The 19,505-nt window shown below is 38.9% G+C and overlaps 1 protein-coding gene across 2 annotated transcripts in view; it reads left to right on the top strand.

The window, feature by feature from the left end:
- The window catches only part of MSR1 (macrophage scavenger receptor 1), an 82,105-nt gene that overhangs the window by 53,602 nt on the left and 8,998 nt on the right, over window positions 1–19,505 (top strand). For both annotated transcript variants that reach the window (XM_086703298.1, XM_025933042.2), the window contains exon 9: window positions 15,315–15,503. In XM_086703298.1, coding sequence (XP_086559424.1) covers window positions 15,315–15,503 — 189 coding nt within the window. The remainder of the gene's footprint in view (window positions 1–15,314; window positions 15,504–19,505) is intronic.

A 19,505-nucleotide genomic window follows, 5' to 3' on the forward strand; every position in this document is an offset into this window, starting at 1 on the left:
ACCATCTCATTAAAAGGCCCCTCACCTCCGGACAAATCATCCGCACAACTGACTCCAAGATCCCTTTGTGGCTCCTTCAAATGACTCTGGTTCCTGTGTCGTATCCAGCTTCCACATGGCTTTCTCTCCAGGTCTTTTGTGCTGTTTGGACCTCTGTTCCTATGCTCAGACCTCTTCCCACTCTAGTAACCCACCATCACCACCATCTGCTGGCACCCTTAGCTGGGTCATCTCCCATGTACTGACTGGCAAGCTGCTCCTACCAGTTCTCAGAGCAAGAGCAGGAGCCCTCTGCTCCCCACTCATCTGATGTCTTACTGAACCCAATTTAACCCACTGGGTTCTAGGAGACATCTCATGGATATTGATTATATATGGGTTCTTTACATTCAAAAACAATACTCTCAATAAGTGATAGGGATAACATAAAAGAAAATTCGTTCATTCGTTCATTCACTCTGCACATGTTCATTGTGTGCCTCCTGTAGCTGAACATAACAGCTAATAAGATAACAATTGTCTCTGGCCCTCATAGAGCTAATAGTCCCTGAAAGCCTAGACATGGAAACAGGTGATTATACAATACAACAGAGCTATACTGGGGGAGGAACAGGGCTCTACAGGTGTTCAGAGGAGATCAAGATTATTAAATTCTTTAAAATATTAAAAATATTGGGGCGCCTGGGTGGCGCAGTCGGTTGAGCGTCCGACTTCAGCCAGGTCACGATCTCGCGGTCCGTGAGTTCGAGCCCCGCGTCGGGCTCTGGGCTGATGGCTCAGAGCCTGGAGCCTGTTTCAGATTCTGTGTCTCCCTCTCTCTCTGCCCCTCCCCCCGTTCATGCTCTGTCTCTCTCTGTCCCAAAAAATAAATAAATGTTGAAAAAAAAAATTAAAATATTAAAAATATTGATTTTGATTAGCTTAGTTTACCTTCTTATCTGCTTACTCTACAAATTATACCACCCCTCCCCCCCCCCTTTTTCCCAAAGTTTATAGTGAGGTAAAGTAGAGCTTGAACAGTTCATTCAACACATTTAGACCAAAACACAGAACTTACTTCCTTCAATTACCTGGCAATTTCAAGCAAGTATTTTGATCGTGAAAAAATAATGCTGAAGTTTTCTATTGCCAAAAGCTCTTTTGTATTTTACGCTTTAAGTATCTAGTATAGATCCTGAAGATAAAGAAATATTTCCATAGAACTGGAAATATTTTCTGTAGGTGAACAAAGGGATAAAAAAGAGAAAGGGGAAAGAAAAAATAAGAAAAGGCAGACCGAAACAAGGAATAGGAAAAATATAGGCTATCATGTTGTTTTTGAAGTTCTTTCTGTTTATTAGCAGGTGACGTTTTCACACCTCTCATTTTCGTCACGGTTTACAAATAGTCGCAGGCGTCCCAGTCTTGAATTTCTGGTAGAATTTGACCGTGTCCGTGTGTCCCTCAGCCCTTCCATTCCCTCTCCTGGGAAAAGCGTTTCATGACACCTACCTCACAGGGTTGTTGTGAGGGTCACGTGAGATACTGTGTGTGTGAAGATGCCCTGTAAAATCATAAAGTGCTTTAAACACACAAGGTCTGCTTCGCCGTGGTCTCTCTGAACCGGAATTGCTGTTCCGTGCCGGGATCATGCAGACATTTAAAACCGGTCCTGAGGATAGGAGCGAAAGCAAAATGAAAATGTAAGAATCCAAGTAAATGTCACGGACAAAAAGAGAGAGATGCTAGAGAGGAAGATGAGATTTTACGCGAGACAGAGGAATGAAAGTGTGACCAGATCACAAATCACTGAGTTTGTCTGGGCCGAGCAGAAGAGCGTAAGTTGTAAATAAAAGAAGTGACTAAACGGAGTGTGTGCCAGAGGCCAGAAGCTGTCAACAGAGGTCCGAACAAAATGTCAGTCTAATAAAACAAGAGAGTCCGGGCTCTGAAGGACGAAGCGTGAGCCCAAGACTCTGCTGATGAGAAAGCTCCAAGAAGGGTTGAAACAAATTAGAGTTGTCTATGGTCCTCTGGGTCTGCCCCTAATGACACCAGAGTCTCCAAGAATAAAAACAAAAAAGAGGAGGGGGAGGAATCAGCCAGTCTCGAGATGGTCCTTAGTGTTAGAAGACTGTCCATGTCGACTAGCCAGTTAATGCAAACACCGGGGGGGGGGGAGTTGAAGCTCTTTGTCCGGGGTTGAATTAGGTGTCACTTGCTACCCCACTCTGTACTGGGGGCCAACTAGAACCTGGGAACCCGTCTTCCCTTGCCATCGGGCTGTGGTCCACACTGGCCACAGAATGACCCTGATCCCAGAGATCGTGGCAGATAATTGCAGGGCACTCCATTCACAGGTTGCTTGACACCCCAAAGCGCAAGTAGATGCTAGGTGTGTGAAATACTGATCCAGACTTTGCAAATTAGGGGAGAAGGATTTCTCTTTTCTCCTTAGACAAAAATAGATCTGAATGCCCAGCTCAGATGCACAAATTATACCACCCTGAGTAATGTGCGAGGAAGAGACAGAAATCTGCCTTGAGCTCTCCTGCTTATCACAAGGATTCCTCTGTTCTGTTCTCGCCTGACGTGGAAGTGTGTTTCAGTCAAGCAAAAACAATTCCTACTATACAATTAAACGCTTCGTGTGAGGCTCTGTCCTAAACACACCGATGACCAATGTGTTTTTTTCAGTATTTTTTACTGTGCTTTATTCATGCCCAATGAGACTGTAATTAGAATGTGAATTTACAGTGTCTTAAAACTCGTGCAAGGGTGTGAAATATCAGTTTGACTTGCCATTGATTTCTACTGAGGACAGCACAATCGCAGATGAATTTTGGTCTTTCTCAAAGCATTCAGCCGACCGAAGTAAAACCTTCTCCTCCAAACACTAAATAATGATAACAGTGAACATTTAGACAACACTGGGTGTGCACCAGGGGCTTTTGATGCATTATCTCATTTAATCCTCAGAAGAGCCTTTGAGGTAGGTACTTTGTTATTCCCATTTTGTAGATTGGAAACTGAAGCTCACTGCTGATAAATGGAAGGGCAGAAACTCAAAGCCAGGTATATCAATCTCCAAAGCCCCATGTTGTAACTATGACTGCATTCAACACCCCCACACTAGTTTTTTCTTTTCTTAAATATAAATGCCGCAAATGCATAGCGTGGAGGGTGTGGGGAAAAGAGGGAAAGAGATTTGTAATAAGCAACTTGGTTTTCCGGAATGGGCCTAATAATTTGAAGACACAAAGCAGGTGGAAATTCTTAGAGTATGACTTCCATTATTTCAAATTAAAAAAAAAAAAAGCATTGCCAATTAATCTTGATTTGTGTATGTTTCAACCTTCGCATACTATGTTGGCTCTTGCCTCCAGTTCTGCCCCACATCTGTTATTCAGAAACATAGTCTCCCCGGAACACCTGCGAAGTTTACATTGTCAGTAATAAGAGTTATTTACTTATGGGCATGAGGAGAAGGAACCACCTGTTAATATTCTGTTTTTATTTCGGTAACTGGCTCACTCTTAACATTTTTTCAGTAACTGGCTCACAGATATATTTTTTAATATAATCTGGCTGCTTTGATGTCCCTCTTCTGTTATTGTGTCTCTTTTTCCAAACTCAATTGTGTAGTTTTCTCAGCAGCTCCCGTTATGATTGAGCAGAATACACCATCGGGAGCCACGTGGCTCCAGGTAACTTAGCTAAGCCTTCTTGTTCTTGACAGTCTGTGGTTTTTAAAGCTTTATGCGAGTCCATGAGGTGTTGTCAAAACGTGTAACGTTCCGTTAACACAATGGGTGTGTTCCCGAATAGTGGAGATGACTAATACGTCGTGTAAGTTGAAAGAAGAGATTTAAATCGGGGATGGATCCAGCGGTCAGCGTTTACCCTGTTGAGTCTCTCTTCCGAGCTGACTCAACACAGCCCGACTCCTACCGGAGCCACTTAGAAGGAAAGAAAAAAAAACAAAACAAAAAAACAATCAGTACAGCTCCACCCAGGTCTCTCACACCAGCAAAATTTGAAATCCATCTGGTTACAAGCCTGAAAGTGGTGGACTAGACCCAACACACCGGTTCCCATCATCCACAGCCTCAGAAGACCAAACGGCTTGCCTGCGCCGCTTCAGAGAACCGGGTGCTGGCTTCCCACTCTGCAGTCACTGTGGTCTCACGCCACCACGAGATCGTTTCCTTTGTTCCAATTAAGGCACCGTCCGACTTCGGGCTCACAACCATACTCGCCCCCTCTCTCCCTGGGCTTCTCTGGAAATGCACCGTCCTGCAGAGGGAATCTCTACACCAGATTCCCCAGAACCACACAGTTGCTGGCTTGCACGTGAAGTGCCCGAGAAATATCTCCCATTATGGCCTAACCTACAGACTGGCCCCTTCCCGGGGGTGCTCTGTGTGATTTCCATTCCCTGCTTCCCTGAATTACTCGCATTCTGCCTGACCCACTCACTGCAAAATGGAACACCTGAATCCCAGCAACTTTTCAGATGCTCATTACCGGGAACTATTTAAAGGAATCTTAATATGACTGATTCAGCAAAATGAAAACCACCCTTCTTCCTAATGATGTTCTGTGTAATTCTGATTTTCCATTTCCTAGAAATGCTGAAAGGTAAATTGCTTCACCTGAACACAAATATTCAGTCTCTGTGCACAATATTTTTGCAAAAACTCCACATGGCTTATAGCATAATTCATTTATTCCCTACGAAATGATTATCTGTTCTATTCCAAAACAAGCTTTCATGCCAAACTCTCTCCTGTTGTAGTCTCCTGTTATATTCTGTTACCTTCTATTTCACTCGCACATAGAAATACTATGTCTATACCAAAAGAACGTGTATTATATTAATCACAGAAAGTAGCCAAATGAGTAATTATTATTACTGTAGTAAAACATTTAGTAGGCCCTTAATAAATACTTCTGCAGGTTTTAAAAAAAAAAAAATTAATGTTTGTTTATTTTTGAGAGAGAGAGAAACAGCACAAGTAGGGGAGGGGCAGAGAGAGAAGGAAACACACAATCTGAAGCAGGCTCCAGGCTCTGAGCTCTCATCACAGAGCCCGATGCAGGGTTCAACCCCATGAACTGGGAGATGATGACCTGAGCTGAAGTCGGCCACTTAACTGAGCCACCCAGGTGCCCCTTTGCCGTTTTCTTTCTTTTTTTCTTTTTTTTTTTTAAAATAGACTCTGCTAAGACTTTAAATAAAGTTGGCATTTCAGTGGCACAGTGATTTTGTTAAAAGGAGGTTTTTACTGTGCTCAGATCATGACATAACAGGGATGGCTGCTTCTAACTTATAAATTAGAGAAAAAGCTGTATTTTCAAATTTATACCCATTGAGGGACTCTGTTACTCATTTCATTTGCAACTAAACACAAAACAGAGAGGAAAAGAGAGGGAGACGTGGATTAGTCTGATAGGGTTGTGAGAACAAAGTACGACAGACAGGGTGACTAAACCCAAATGTGTTCCCTCCTAGTTCTGGACCCTGGAAGTCCAAGATCTTAGTGCCCTCAGGACACTAGTCCTGTTGGAGTAGGCCCCACCCGTATGGCCTCAATCAACCTGAACTATCTCCTTAGAGGCCCTATCTCTATATACAGTCACATGGGTGTTAGGATGTCCACAGGTGTATTTCGGGTGGATGTAATTCATCCTATAACAGGAAAGTATCGAGAATTGATGTCAGTGTCTGAAGTCTCACATCTAAATCTTCACGGGTCAAGGCTGGAACTTTCAGAATGAGGAAGATCTGCTTCAGGTGTCTCTGCCCATCTTCCTGTCCGTCACTTCTCAAGGCCTACATTGTATAGTAAGTAAATGTGAGACATTCTGCTCTTTTTGTAGTTATAAAATCAATTTCACTTTTATTTGTTTCTTGTCAATGTTTTGTTTTGACATTTCAGGGATGTTCTTTTACATTACGGTGTTTTCATGGAATAATAAAGATCGCCAGGCTAATTCAGTTTAAGTAGACTGTAACCAATGGTGATTAATTAGGTCATGAGAAAAAGAATGACCTGGGAAGCTATTTCTTGAGAATGTTTATTCTCAAATAATCACCATTTATGCCTTTGTAAGAGTTTTTTAAGTAGAAAGTAGTGGAAACTTGCTTAATGGAGACACAGAACCTATTGATTCACATAATGGAGAATTCCAAGAGATGGTTTTGCTTCAGGCTTAGTGGGATCCAGGAGTTCAAACTAAGTCATTTAGATTCAATATCTCTCTCCTTCTCTCCTTCTCTCTCTCTCTCTCTCTCTCTCTCTCTCTCTCTCTCTCTCTCTCTCATATCTATTCATAGTCCATTAGGCTCTTGCTGTGCTGCAGAATCTGCACATTTATCCATGTCTGAGAAAGAGTGCCACCTTTTTTACTTCAAAAGAACTCTTGTGGTCTCTTCTTGGAATCTGAGTTTTCCCTTGACTAAGTACTGTAGTCTGTAAAGGATCAATACCAAATGATGGGTTGGGCAGGATCACCCCTTCAGAATCTCAGAGTGCAGGGCTAAAGTTCCTGAAAAAGTGGATCAACTTAACTGCGCTGTTAAATAATACTTAATAATATTCTTGTTAAGTGCTTATTGGACAGCAATATTAGGTCATTTCTTCCATGAAGCAAAAAAATTCTATTGTTCTGACATTTGTTCTCAGGCTATGGTGAGCATCAGAATGGTCTCTCAGGCTTTTATCACATATGGATGGCTGGACTCAACATACAGAGATGTTTATTTCAGGAATTTGGGCTGTGGGCTGCTATGAGAGGTTTCCAGACGCTTTCTTTGGAATTCTGAAGCACAGCGTAGTTGAAAATGTCTTTTATACATGATACTTTTGTCGTATCATCACCGATTCCCAATTAGGCCAGAAATCTGAATTTTTAAGAAATGATAACATTCATAACAATACCTATAACAGAAAGTGAGTCTTCTGGGCCAGGTGTTCTACAGAGCCCTATGTATATACCTACTTCACTTAATCCTGTCAAGAAACCTATCAGTCTGCTGTTTTTCGCATGAGATTTAGAACAGGTCATTAACCTGTGCAAAATCACACAGCTAGCATATATGAGGCGGAGTGTGAATCCCGGTTTATCTCATTTTAAATCCTATCACATTAGAGTGTCTTTAGTCTCTTTTGCAAACCTCTTCAAAGTACATTCATGGACTAAACCAGTTCTCACGGAAGTCCTAGAAGGCAATTCTGCAAGATGTCATAACAAATGAAGAAATTAAATACAATGAAAGCAGGCAAAACAATTTGTCGGAAGTCATAAAGGAAGTTTGCAGCCTGACTTCCCATCTAAACAAGCTTCCTGTTTTATGATACAGATCCTCACCGCCCACCCCACCCCCCAGCCCCCTCTGGTAAATAAGCACTAGGACCCTCTAATGTGAAATAAAGCATTTAGTACCCTAACCTAAGGACCCACATTTTGCATTATTTTCTGCTTTTCTTTCTGTTATTATCCAAACAAAATTTGCTATCCCATGCTTTTTTTCTTGTTTCTAAGAGTATCTACTTTGATTACACCAAAACAGCCAAAGTTTAAGCTAAGCAAATTGAAGCAATGAGTCCTGGAGGAGAGAGAAACAGCTTATTTTGTTGGGTATTTGAGACGTCAAGTGATGTGTCCTCAAATATTGTGGACACGGCTTTCAGACACAAATCACGGCTTCTCCTATCAAATGCAGAGGTAATGGAGACTGTCTATGGTATTTTCTACCGGTCCTGGCAAGTCAGTCGTGATAGCCCCCTGGAGCTCTGAAAAGTTATGAGCCTAAACAAAATATAGCACACAATGACAAAGAGAATGTATATTGGCTTTTAATTTACCTCCTGATCCAATTCAAAGGGCAAACACTCAGTTATTTTAGAAAATAATTTTCTCTTCATAAAACGTCGAAGAATCTGTCCTGGGTTGTCAGCCTTGCCAATAACTGGACAGATAAATCTTCCTTGGGCCAAAGTTAAGACATTTTTCTCCACGAAATCCACAACTCAAAATCATACAGTCTATGATTTCATAGTTTCCTAGAATAACTTTCAGAATGAAATAAAATGAATAATTCTATCACTACCTTTTGATTAGTACTTTACTATTTAAAATACATTTTTTCCACATAATGTCATATTTGACACCTCAAATGTAGGAGGTACGTGTTAATATATTTATTTTATAAATAGTCAAGGCTCAAATAGGCTAAATCACTTATCAATGTCTTAACAGATTATAAAGAGGGACACAAGGACATTTATGAGGTCTGACTGATGTCTACATTTTCAGAAATCAGAAAGAATAATGTAATTAATGCTATTTTGTGGTGTGAGTTTTATAAATTAGCTCCATTCAATATCTTAATGGTTTTAAGTGAAGAGCAAATTGTAAATAGTCTAAAAATAGGCAAGTAAAATGCACCTTTATAAATTTTTTGCAGTTCTCCTCAGGAACTCTAGAAACTTAAGACTCACGTAGAAATGAGATATTAAATAATAACAAAATTGGTCTAAAATGATAATAAATACCCTAATACGTGGATACGGTCCCTTGAAGAAAACAGTATGGTCTTTGAAACACAGACACGTCTGTTTAATTGACAATTTGGAAACCCAGTAGTAGAAGCAACATTAGCGCCCAGGTTACTCTCAGACAACTTACACTCCCAACCACACTTGCTTTTCTTGTCTTACTCAACCTTTCCGTTTTGTTTGTCTCCCCCCCCCCAACATAAACTTATTCTTAACCATCATATCCTTGTGGGCATCTGCACAACAAGAGAGGTATTCTTTTTAAACACAAAGTTCTTCCATCTTAAAAATGTACCTCTTCTTCCAGCAAGATTCTTTTAAAGCTATCTCCGATGAGAAAGCTCAAAAACTGGCAAATTAAATATAGGAAATAATAGCCTTCTGCTACTTTTTAATTTGCACACACTGAAGTAATTCACTCCCATTCATACTTAAGTTAGATTTACTCAGTGCTCTGTGAGTTTGGTATCGTGGATTTTGAAGCAACAGATTCTCAGTCTTTAGTTATTCAGCGGTTGAACTATGAGTGTTCAGTATAATCACGGTGGAGTTTGCTAACTAATTTCCAGTGAATTTCCAATGTCGCCAAAATATCTACTACCTGCTTATTCTGAAGTCCTCAAATCTTGGGCCTTTAGTTTGTTCTTCAATGTTAAAATAAAACTGAACACCAACCTCATGTTCTAAGGCAATTTGAGTGCCTCCTATCTGAAATAGTCTGATGAAAATACAGAAAAAATTACCTTCCACCGTGGATCTTCCCTGCTACCTCTATGCTACTGGGTTTAAGGATGTGAAAATTCACATCCGCATGAACCCTCAGAATGTGACCTTACTTGGAAGTCGCATCTTTGCAAGTGTAATTAAGCTAAGATGAGGTCATATTGGATCCAGGTGGTCCCTAACTCAAATGGCACCTTTATGAGAGGGACACACAGACCCAGGAAGAAAACAGAGGCAGAGATTGGAGTGACACAGTTACAAGCCAAGGAACATTAATAACTGCCAGGAGCCACTAGAAGCTAGGAAAATGCGAGGAAGGATTTCTCCGAAGAGCCTTCGGAAGGAGTATGACCCTGTGGGCATCTTGATTTCAGACTTCTGGATTCCAAACCTGTGAGGGAATAAATTTCTTGTTTTAGGCCACACGACGGGGATCATTCGTTATGGTTGGTTTAGGAAACAACCTACATACCTTTCTTTCTCTCCACACTGTTCATTCCACAATAAGCACTACATCTCTCCCTTCATTTGAGGAAGAAGCCTAGTTCTGCCTGGGGATCTGAGAGGATTTTACTGAAGGTTTAGTTATAATAGGAAAATGCAAGCAGAACGGTCTACAAGGTGAAGGTGAACCTCAGATTTCATTGTCTTGAAATTCCCAGCCAGTGTAGACGCTACATTTTCCTCCCTGGCTGCTCTCAATCTCTCCGCTGCCATCAGACTACACTGCACGCCTCTTCTCCACTAAGACCCTTTCCATCTACTTTTTGTGCTCTGCTCTGTCTCGGATTTCCAAAATGTTTGTCTCCTTCAGCTTCCAGAGTAAGATTCAAAATCTCTTACGGTAATTTTCCAGAGAGGTTTAACTCTGTTTCTCCAGACATTTGATATCAAGGTTGTGCGGTTCATAGCTAACTACCTCATGAAGCTAATTATCGTAAAGAAGACATCACTTTCCTTTCTAGAGGAATTTGGCCACAGTGTGAGGACTTCCAGATCAAACTGCAATCAGATTTTTTTTTAATTTACTAAATTTGGAAATAAATATAATAATTACCATTGTAATAAATTTAACCCTGAATTCTAATTCTAATAAATGTTATGAATAAAGAAAACGTGACCATGAGGTAAATGATATGGTAATAGTTGAGATAACTATACTCCTCAAGAATTGTTTTTAACCTCCGTTCTTGACTTCTACGCAAGTAGCGGTGAGGGACACATGCAAAGAAGCCCCCATAGTTCACGTCCTTCCTGATCTCTCTTTTCAAATTAGAATTTTTCCTATCTAATAGAGCCTAGTAGAGTTAGAATCTCTTTTTTTCAAACTCTTAAGACTTGCACTGAAGCACTTTTGTAACTTATTTAGGGCTCACGTGTGGCTCCATCAACACAGCTGTAGATGTGTTCTCTTCTTTAAATAAAATATATTTCACATATAAAGGGAAAAAAGATGAACATTTATAACAAACAGCTACCCAGTAGTCATGTACACATCGCCTGGATTTTGGAGAATTTGACGTTTTACCATAACGACTACAGGTATTTGTTTTTTACGAAACAGAATGTTAACTAATACAGCTGAGACCCTATTTATGCCAGCGTCCCTAGCTTTTCCAGGGTGAACCTTTATCTTGGAATGTATATGTCTCTTTCCATTTCTGGTTTTATACATTTGCTACATATATATTATGCACAAACAGCAGACAATATTGTGTGTGTTCCTTCCATGAATGGCCTTATATCTCTCTCATTCTGAGCTTGTTCTTTCCTCTCAATTTTGTGAATTTCAGCTTTGAGTCATTGACCCTTTACAACAGTAAGGACATTAGTGACTCTCCAGCCACCACTTCTTTTATGAATCTTAGTTTTTAAAATAATGCAATTCCAGAAAAGAAGGAAAAGATTATATATTCAATTTCTTGCCCCATATACAAAATTACTGTAATTTCCTTGGGTACTTCTGGTCTTTTTGTATAATACTTATATTATCATCTTTGTTTTTCCATTTCTTTTTTTTTTTTTTCTTTTAGAGGTGTTTTTCCATTTCTACATGATCTTTTGATGTTATGCTTAATGCCCCCAAAACTCCTCATTTAACGTATATATAATAATCAACTCTTTCTCTATTCTAAGATATTTATTATAGTTATGTTTTATTTCCTCCTTTCAAAATAAGCCCACAGTAAACAAAACAAAAATAACCTCCAAAGTTGTTAACTTTTATTATGTTTTGAATTATTTCTTCACATTACATTATAAAACTTTTTGTAAATTATCTGCTCTATGACATATTTTTCTTTTGAAAAATTTTTCTTAGGATCATAGAAATATGAGTGAGCTATTAGTATAATAAATATGTTATATATTGGTTTTATTTTATATACAGACTTTTAAGAATATATAGAAATTATCAGTACTATACCCTTCCCTTCAGAACTGGGAAATAAGAATAGTCAGATTGCCTGTAGGAAGTTAAACGAAAATGAATCAGAGCGGAGATGTGCCAAATCACCTAACCTGATGGAATGTATTAACATATGTAAAGAAAAATGTATTAACCAAACAGTGTTGGCCAGTCCCAGAGGCAAAATCTCATTGCTGTGTCAGGTAAACCAGGATCTTCCCTTACTGCTTCTACACGTAGGAATTATAGTCCCTCCAGACACCTGTGAAATATTGAATTCTATGTCTTCTATTGTTTGATATTTTCAGCCTTTACTAACTCCATCCACTCAGGAATGCACTTTGCACATCAGGAAGAGCTCACGGTGACTCATTCACTCACTCATACCATAACTCTTCATCAAGTGCCTCCTAAGTGAAATCCTGTGCTCTGCCAGGTGCTGAAATGTTAGCGGTAAGGATCTCAGTTTAATGGAGAAAACAAACTGGTTTAGAGCGCTTTGGTGGGTCATTAGTGCTGCTGAAGCTTCAAGACGGAAACCTATCCAAACCCTGGGACTGGAGGCGGCGCGGGGAGAACTGGATGGTGCGTGTGTGGGAGAAAGGGTGTGGGGGGTCGAGGGAGCATTTCCAACAGGGATCAAAGCTCCAGAAATAAGGGAGAGCAAGGCTTATTTGGGAAATGTGACCAGTTATGTAACAGAAGTAAAAAGCAAGAAGTGCATGGATGGAGTGGTTCTCAGCGAAGCTGGAAAGGAAAGCAGAGATGAGCCATGACCTTATTTGTTCCAGGACCACTTAGCAAAAGGATCCCTACCGAAATCCTCTGTCATTCTAGTCCATGGATTGTGTTTTCAACTGCACCAGGGGTTGGCAAGCTTTTTCTGCAGAGGGCGAGATAGTAGATATTTTTGGCTTGCTGAAAAACTTGGTCTTAGGGTAGTTAAACGCTTTCATAAGGTCACAGAAGCCATGTGAGAGGCAGAACTAAAATCCAGATTATCTGATTCTTGGGTTTTTCACTTCAGCTATACTCTACAGTGACAGATATAAAAAAGAAAGAAAACACATCTAAATATATAGTATAATTAATATTACATAACTATATCAAGATTGTTTAAATATCTATTATGAGCTGGACTTACTGTCTTTGCTCAAAACTCACCTTCAATAAGGAAATAGCTTACTCTTTCTTACTTGCATTAACACTGTCTACATGCCAACAAAGCTGGCCACACCACCGACCAAATCTGTCACCACCTTGGTCTTGGACTTCCACGCTCCAGAACTGTGAAAAATACCACGTTGATTGTTTAAGCCACCCAGTCTATGGTGTTGTGTTATAGAGCCTGAACAGGCTAAGACGATACTAATGTTTGAGAAATACTACCCCAGGATACACAAGGCTTCTTAATGACATTTTGGGAGGGGTAAGTGGTAAAGAATACACAGCCATAACACTTTCATACACCTATTTGGGTAAGAAGAACATCAAGCTCATGTAATCAACTGTTTAAATATGATGTGTTTTGTCACAGCATCATGATAAATATATTATGGGTGGGTATATTTGACTTCTGGAAAGACAAAACCTTTGGGGGTGGTACTTGTTAATACTACATGACTCTAATATTTTAAAACATTAAACAATCCACTCCTGGATTATTATTGCCCATTTTCTTAAGCAATTATAATGAATGACTGGGTCACATGGGTATTTTACTTGGTAATTGAAAGTGTGAATACTGTAACAACAAATTATTTTGCCTTTAAGAATGTTTTAAACTCATGTTTATTAAGTGAGGAATGGCTTATGCACTTGGGCCAGATTACATTAATTCGGTATTTAGCACTGAATTCTATTTTGGAAGAATCAAGAAAATAATTATAATTACAATACCACATATTAACATGTTAGCTTTTTATGTTTCTGAGTGGCTCAGTCAGTTTTGTTATAGAATGTTATAGAAAATTGTTGGTATTCTTTACTTGTTACTGGATTATGGTTTCAATAAAATTTAGAAAAAAAATGTTGCTGAGTATTTCTTCAATTAATTGAGCTTTGTAAACCCATTCCCTAACACTCCATTTTCATATGACAGGGATATATTTGGTGATAGTCACATCTTGCTTTTTTCACTATAGTGTTTCTCAAACTTACATTAAAAAGATACATTTAAATAGAACTGTACTTATTCGTTGGCTTTTATAATTATTAGAGAATATTGTTATTTTTATTTAGCCATGAACTAAATTTTAAAAGTATTTTCTGTCTCTGCCTTTCATTCTATTCTTCAGCCAAATGATTTTTAAATGAAAACTTACTAGAATAATACAGGTTCTTTAAAGAAATTTTGATTCTCTGGGGGCACCTGGGTGGCTTAGAAAGTTAAGCGTCCAACTTCGGCTCAGGTCATGATCTCGCCGTCCGTGAGTTCGGGCCTTATGTTGGGCTCTGTGCTGACAGCTCAGAGCCTGGAGCCTGTTTCGGATTCTGTGTCTCCCTCTCTCTCTCTGCCCCTCCCCTGCTCACGCTCCGTCTCTCTGTCTCTGAAAAATGAATAAACCTTAAAAAAAAATAATAAAAATTAAAAAAGAAATAAAAAAAGAAATTTTTATTCTCCAAGTGACTTGTTTTTATAATATTTACATACTTTTATTTATCTGTCCCTAAGTTCATTTTATATATATATATATATATTCATTATATATATATATATATATATATAGATATATATATGTTGTTTTCTTTAAAAATAGGAGGCATGGGGCACCTCAGTGGCTCAGTCTGTTAAGCATCTGACTTTTGATTTTGGTTCGGGTCATGATCTCACCGCTGAGACAGAGCCTTGTGTCTTTGAATTCTGCCCTGGGTGTTCTCTCTCGCTCTCTCTTTCTCTCTCTCTCTCTCTCTCTCTCTCTCTCTCTCTCCCAAAACACAAAACAAAACAAAAAACCAAAAGAGTCATTTAATAGTCATTTAAACGTGCACATGATCAAAATTTTATAAAGGTTTATCATACATAGCAATTTGATTAAATTTTGCAGAACAAAATTATTTTTATAGTTAAACACATAGTAAATTTCTTCACAAAGTTTATTGCCTTAGTAATTTCTCAAAATATCCAAAATAATAAACATTGTCACTATAGTTATCTTGATTCTCTTGTAAAAGATAGGATGTTTGGTCATCTATTTTTATGTTTATAATTCATAAAATATCTTCCACTTCCTACATCATTGAAAGTCACTGGATTATGTGTTCCGGTTTGTGTGTTAATGTGGCAAGACAATAACCAATTTGTTATTATTTTTACTAAGTAGTATGAAAAATCTTTAGGATATTAATAAACTTTTAGATGTTAAATTTTAAAGTCTTTGGGGCATAATATTTGAAGTGTTCTCATATATGTAACTTACATAAATTGTATATGTCACTCATAGAAGTGTTGAGACCGAAGAAATTCGACTTCAGTTTTGACTAATGCAATATTTGCAATTAAACTCTTTACCAACAGGTGGTGCTAGAAAGTTTAATATTTGTTTCAGTAGTCGTACTTATTGGGGGAAAAATGTGGCAATTTTTTAAGCACTATAAAACAATAGTTATATATAATTAACCCCTGCTTGCTTTTGTTCCAGCTCCACCTAAGACCGTACGATTGGTTGGTGGTAGCGGTCCTCATGAGGGCAGAGTGGAGATTTTCCACAGTGGCCACTGGGGCACGGTCTGTGATGACCACTGGGAGCTACGAGGTGGACAGGTCATCTGTAGAAGTTTGGGTTACCAAGGTGTTCAAGCTGTGCATAAGGGAGCTTACTTTGGACAAGGTAATTAAAAAATATATTTTATATATGTATATATATGTATATATAGCTTTTTTTTTAATGAAATGTTGGCCCCTCTCTAATACATAGAATATAGTAGCAGCAGGAACATATAAAATAGGAAGAGATATCCTATGTAGGAATTTTTTTCAAAAGCCCTTCCTAGAAAGTAGAAATGAAAAGAAATAGGTCTTAAAAATAAATGGCATACGCTCTCAGGCGATCTTTAGTGTTTAAACGGTGTTTAGACTCGTTTGGTTCAGTAGACAACACCAGAGGAAAATAGTGATTGGTGCAGTAGAAGAGGAGAACTAGGGACAGGTGAACCACAGGCCGTCCTGGGAAGCTCAGTTTATGGATCTGGGTCTTGGGGACATAGGAGCATTTCCCTGTGCTCGCTCACATTCTCTCCTCTGCGGAACGGGAGAGCCGGGCACCGGCTTGTGCATTTTCCTCGCAGTCGTGTTCCACAGCAGTGAGATCTATCCTTGGTCCCTGATGGAGCACCTGTATTCTAAACGGACAGTGAGGAGCCATGAAAGAGAAAGAAGCAATTACATAGGCTCTCCCTACCTGCTCCTTATGATTTCTCTAAACCCTTTAAGAAACGTGATGAGAAATAAGGGAAGAGGTAGGTTACTTTCCCCTCTATTTGAGGTTCGTAAAACACTGAGTAATTCTGTTGCTGCATGCATATTTGTGTATTTTTACCCAGCTGACTCCATAACCTGCTCTATGAATGTATTAAAGAGCTAGGAAGAGAGGCACCTGGGTGGCTCCGTTGGCCTAGCGTCCAACTTCGGCTCAGGTCATGATCTCGCAGTTCTTGAGTTTGAGCCCCATGTCAGGCTCTGTGCTGACAGCTCAGAGCTTGGGGCCTGCTTCAGATCCTTTGTCCCTCCCCTCACCACCCCTCCTCTCAAAAATCAATAAACGTTAAAAAAGAATTTTTTTTTTAAGAGCTAGGAAGAAAATTTGCAGGGGCCAAAAGTATTTGAATGTATACATCTTGACATTTTTACTGTCTCATTTATTTTTCCTAAATGGGTACCTTACAACAGGTTTTATGTATAATTAAACATATGAGCGTTTCAATTCTAAATGATAAAGAGATTAGAAAAAAGTAACCATATAAATTAGACTTTTAAAGTCACTATTTTTTTCCTTATTTACTCTACAAATCTGACAAATACATAATTAGTTTCTCTGAAATTGATGTTGACAAAAAAAATTGGCCTTCTTGATTTTATTAAGTGTTATTTTAGATATGGGAAAGAAGAATTTTCATGCAAAGTTATAAACATAAGATTATCTGGTAATGCTGCTATTTTGTCTATAGCAATAAAATAAGGGAGTGTGTCAAGATAAATAAACTTTAAAAGAAGAGATAAATTGGGGCGCCTGGGTGGCTGAGAGCCTGCCTGGGATTCTCTGTCTCCCTGTCTCTTTCTGTCTCTCTGTCTCTCAAAAATAAATAAGCATTTAAAAAGAGAGAGAAATTTAAGCAGAGATCCAGGTTCCAAAGTCTTCAGAGGTCAGAAAAATCATTTAGTCTCATATGAAGAGGTGAGATAAGACAAAAGAGTGTGGTGATGGCGAGAATTTCTGTACCTAGGCTCAGCCCCTGGCCCCAGTTTTTAATTTGTGTCTTACAGCTTTGAACAAAAGAAACAAAGGAAATAGAAAAGATCCATAATTTTCTACAACCATACATCTTTGGAATTCCCATACGTTCCATCTCTACTATATTTTCAGAACTTTCTCCCCAGGTTGGAAAGTATGGGACTAAAATCATTCTTGCACCTCTAAAATGTACCTCCTAAAGCAAAATGTTTTAAATATCAATAAGCCAGATAATTGTTTTTTCCAGAGAAGAAAACAAAATTTAAAAATCCCCAACTCTTGGTCACTGGAGAGTCAAATGAATCAGTCAGTCATTTAGCAAGACTGAGCTACCAACCTTAGTTTCAACAACGTATGAGGAGAGAATTTATTTCTGTGGAAACTAAGACCAATAGCATGAAAGCCCATTTATTTCAAATATTTAATCATATAAAATATTTCAGATGACTGTTAGCATCTATGAAGTGAACAACCACAGTGCTTAATGGATGAAATACAATTTTTTTCATCGATGGTGACTTCTTCACCTGGTAGATGGATAAAATTATTCAGTTGTAAGAATAACAACATGTAGGTTATTTGAATTATTATGATGTGCCTTTGTTGACAAAGTGAAATACAGTTTGCCATTTTTCAGATAATTTAAACATGGGCTAGCTGAATAACTGAATCCAAAAAGAGAAAACTATCCTAAAACGGGGGAAAACTCACCTTTCCTCAAGATGAGTGATTTTATAGCTTACATTATACAGAGAGACATTTAACTTTGTGTCTTTAAGAAAGAAGCCTCACGCACCCAGGTGACTCAGTCTGTTTAGCGTCTGACATGGGCTCAGGTCATAATCTCAAGGTTCGTGAGTTCAAGCCCACCTCAGGCTCGCAGCTCTCAGCGGAGAACCTGCTTCAGATCCTTTATCCCCCTCTCTCTGCCCCTCCCCTACTTGTGCTCTCTCAAAAATAATAAAACATTAAGGGGAGGGGAGGGGAGGGGAGGGGAGGGGAGGGGAGGGAAGGGAAGGGAAGGGAAGGGAAGGGAAGGGAAGGGAAGGGAAGGGAAGGGAAGGGAAGGGAAAAGAAGGGAAAAGAAGGGAAGAGCCCCACACCCCGTGGGACGCCTGGGTGGCTCAGTCAGTTGAGTGTCCAACTCTTGATTTCGGCTCAGGGCATGATCCCAGGGTCAGACTTTGCACTTAGCATGGAGGCTGTTTAAGATTCTCTGTGTCCCTCTCTCTCCCTCTGCCCTTCTCCCCTGCTTATATGCACTCTCTCTCTCTCAAATAAAAATTACAAAATCTATGATTAAAAAAAGGAAACAAACCCTGTAGGTGCAGTTTATTAATCTCTTATACCTTGAAGTAAACCTTTCATCTATTATAAAGGGTAAACCAAATTCAGAGCAACAGCAGTAGCATATGTACTGTAATTCGCGGAAAACGAGTAACGTTTGGCAGAATATGATCTATGGAAGGAAAGCAAACAAGATGTTGTTCCCCAGCTTCATTTCCTCACTGAATTTGCCCTACACTTAAAAGCTTTTTTCTCTTGTTGTGGAAGTTTGTATTTAAATTTTAGTTTGTTGACACATAGTGTAATATTGATTTCAGGGGTAGAATTTAGTTGACTAGTCACTTACATGTAACACCCAGTACTCATCACAGTAAGTGCCCTCCTTAATGCCCATCACCCATTTAGCCCATCCCTTCGATGCAACACTTGCCAGCAACCCTCAGTTTGTTCTCTGTATTTAAGAGTCTCTAATGGTTTGCCCCCCTCTTTTTATTTTATTTTTCCTTCCCTTCCCCTATGTTCATCATCGTGTTTCTTAAGTTCGACATGAGTGAAATCATGTGATACTTGTCTTTCTCTGAATTATTTTGCTTAGCACAGTACATTCTAGTTCCATCCACATTGTTGCACATAGCAAGATTTCATTCTTTTGATGGCTGAGTAATATTCCATTATATATATATATATATATATATATATATATATATATATACACACACATATATATACACACATATATATACACACAAACCATACACACACACACACACACACACTCATATATATATACACATATCTAAATACATATACACAAACCACATCTTCTTTATCCATTTGTCAATTGATGGACATTTGGACTCTTTCCATAATATGGCTGTTGTTGTTAATGCTGCTATAAATATCACGGTGTACAAAGCTGTTTTCCATTGAGTTCCAAACATAGGTGGTAAACACAAAGTTAGAGATGTCTCAAGCTTGCATTAACATTAAGGCCTACTCTCACAAGTAAAGTATTCTAGTCCCCATAGCCCTTCTTCCTGCTTGTATCTCCAGGGATTAAGAAAAGACAGAAATAAGTATTCTGAAATCCTGGCA

The sequence above is a fragment of the Puma concolor genome, chromosome B1 (assembly GCF_028749965.1).
Source record: "Puma concolor isolate L17-30 chromosome B1, mPumCon1.1.hap2, whole genome shotgun sequence".
NCBI classification, from domain to species: Eukaryota; Metazoa; Chordata; class Mammalia; order Carnivora; family Felidae; genus Puma; species Puma concolor.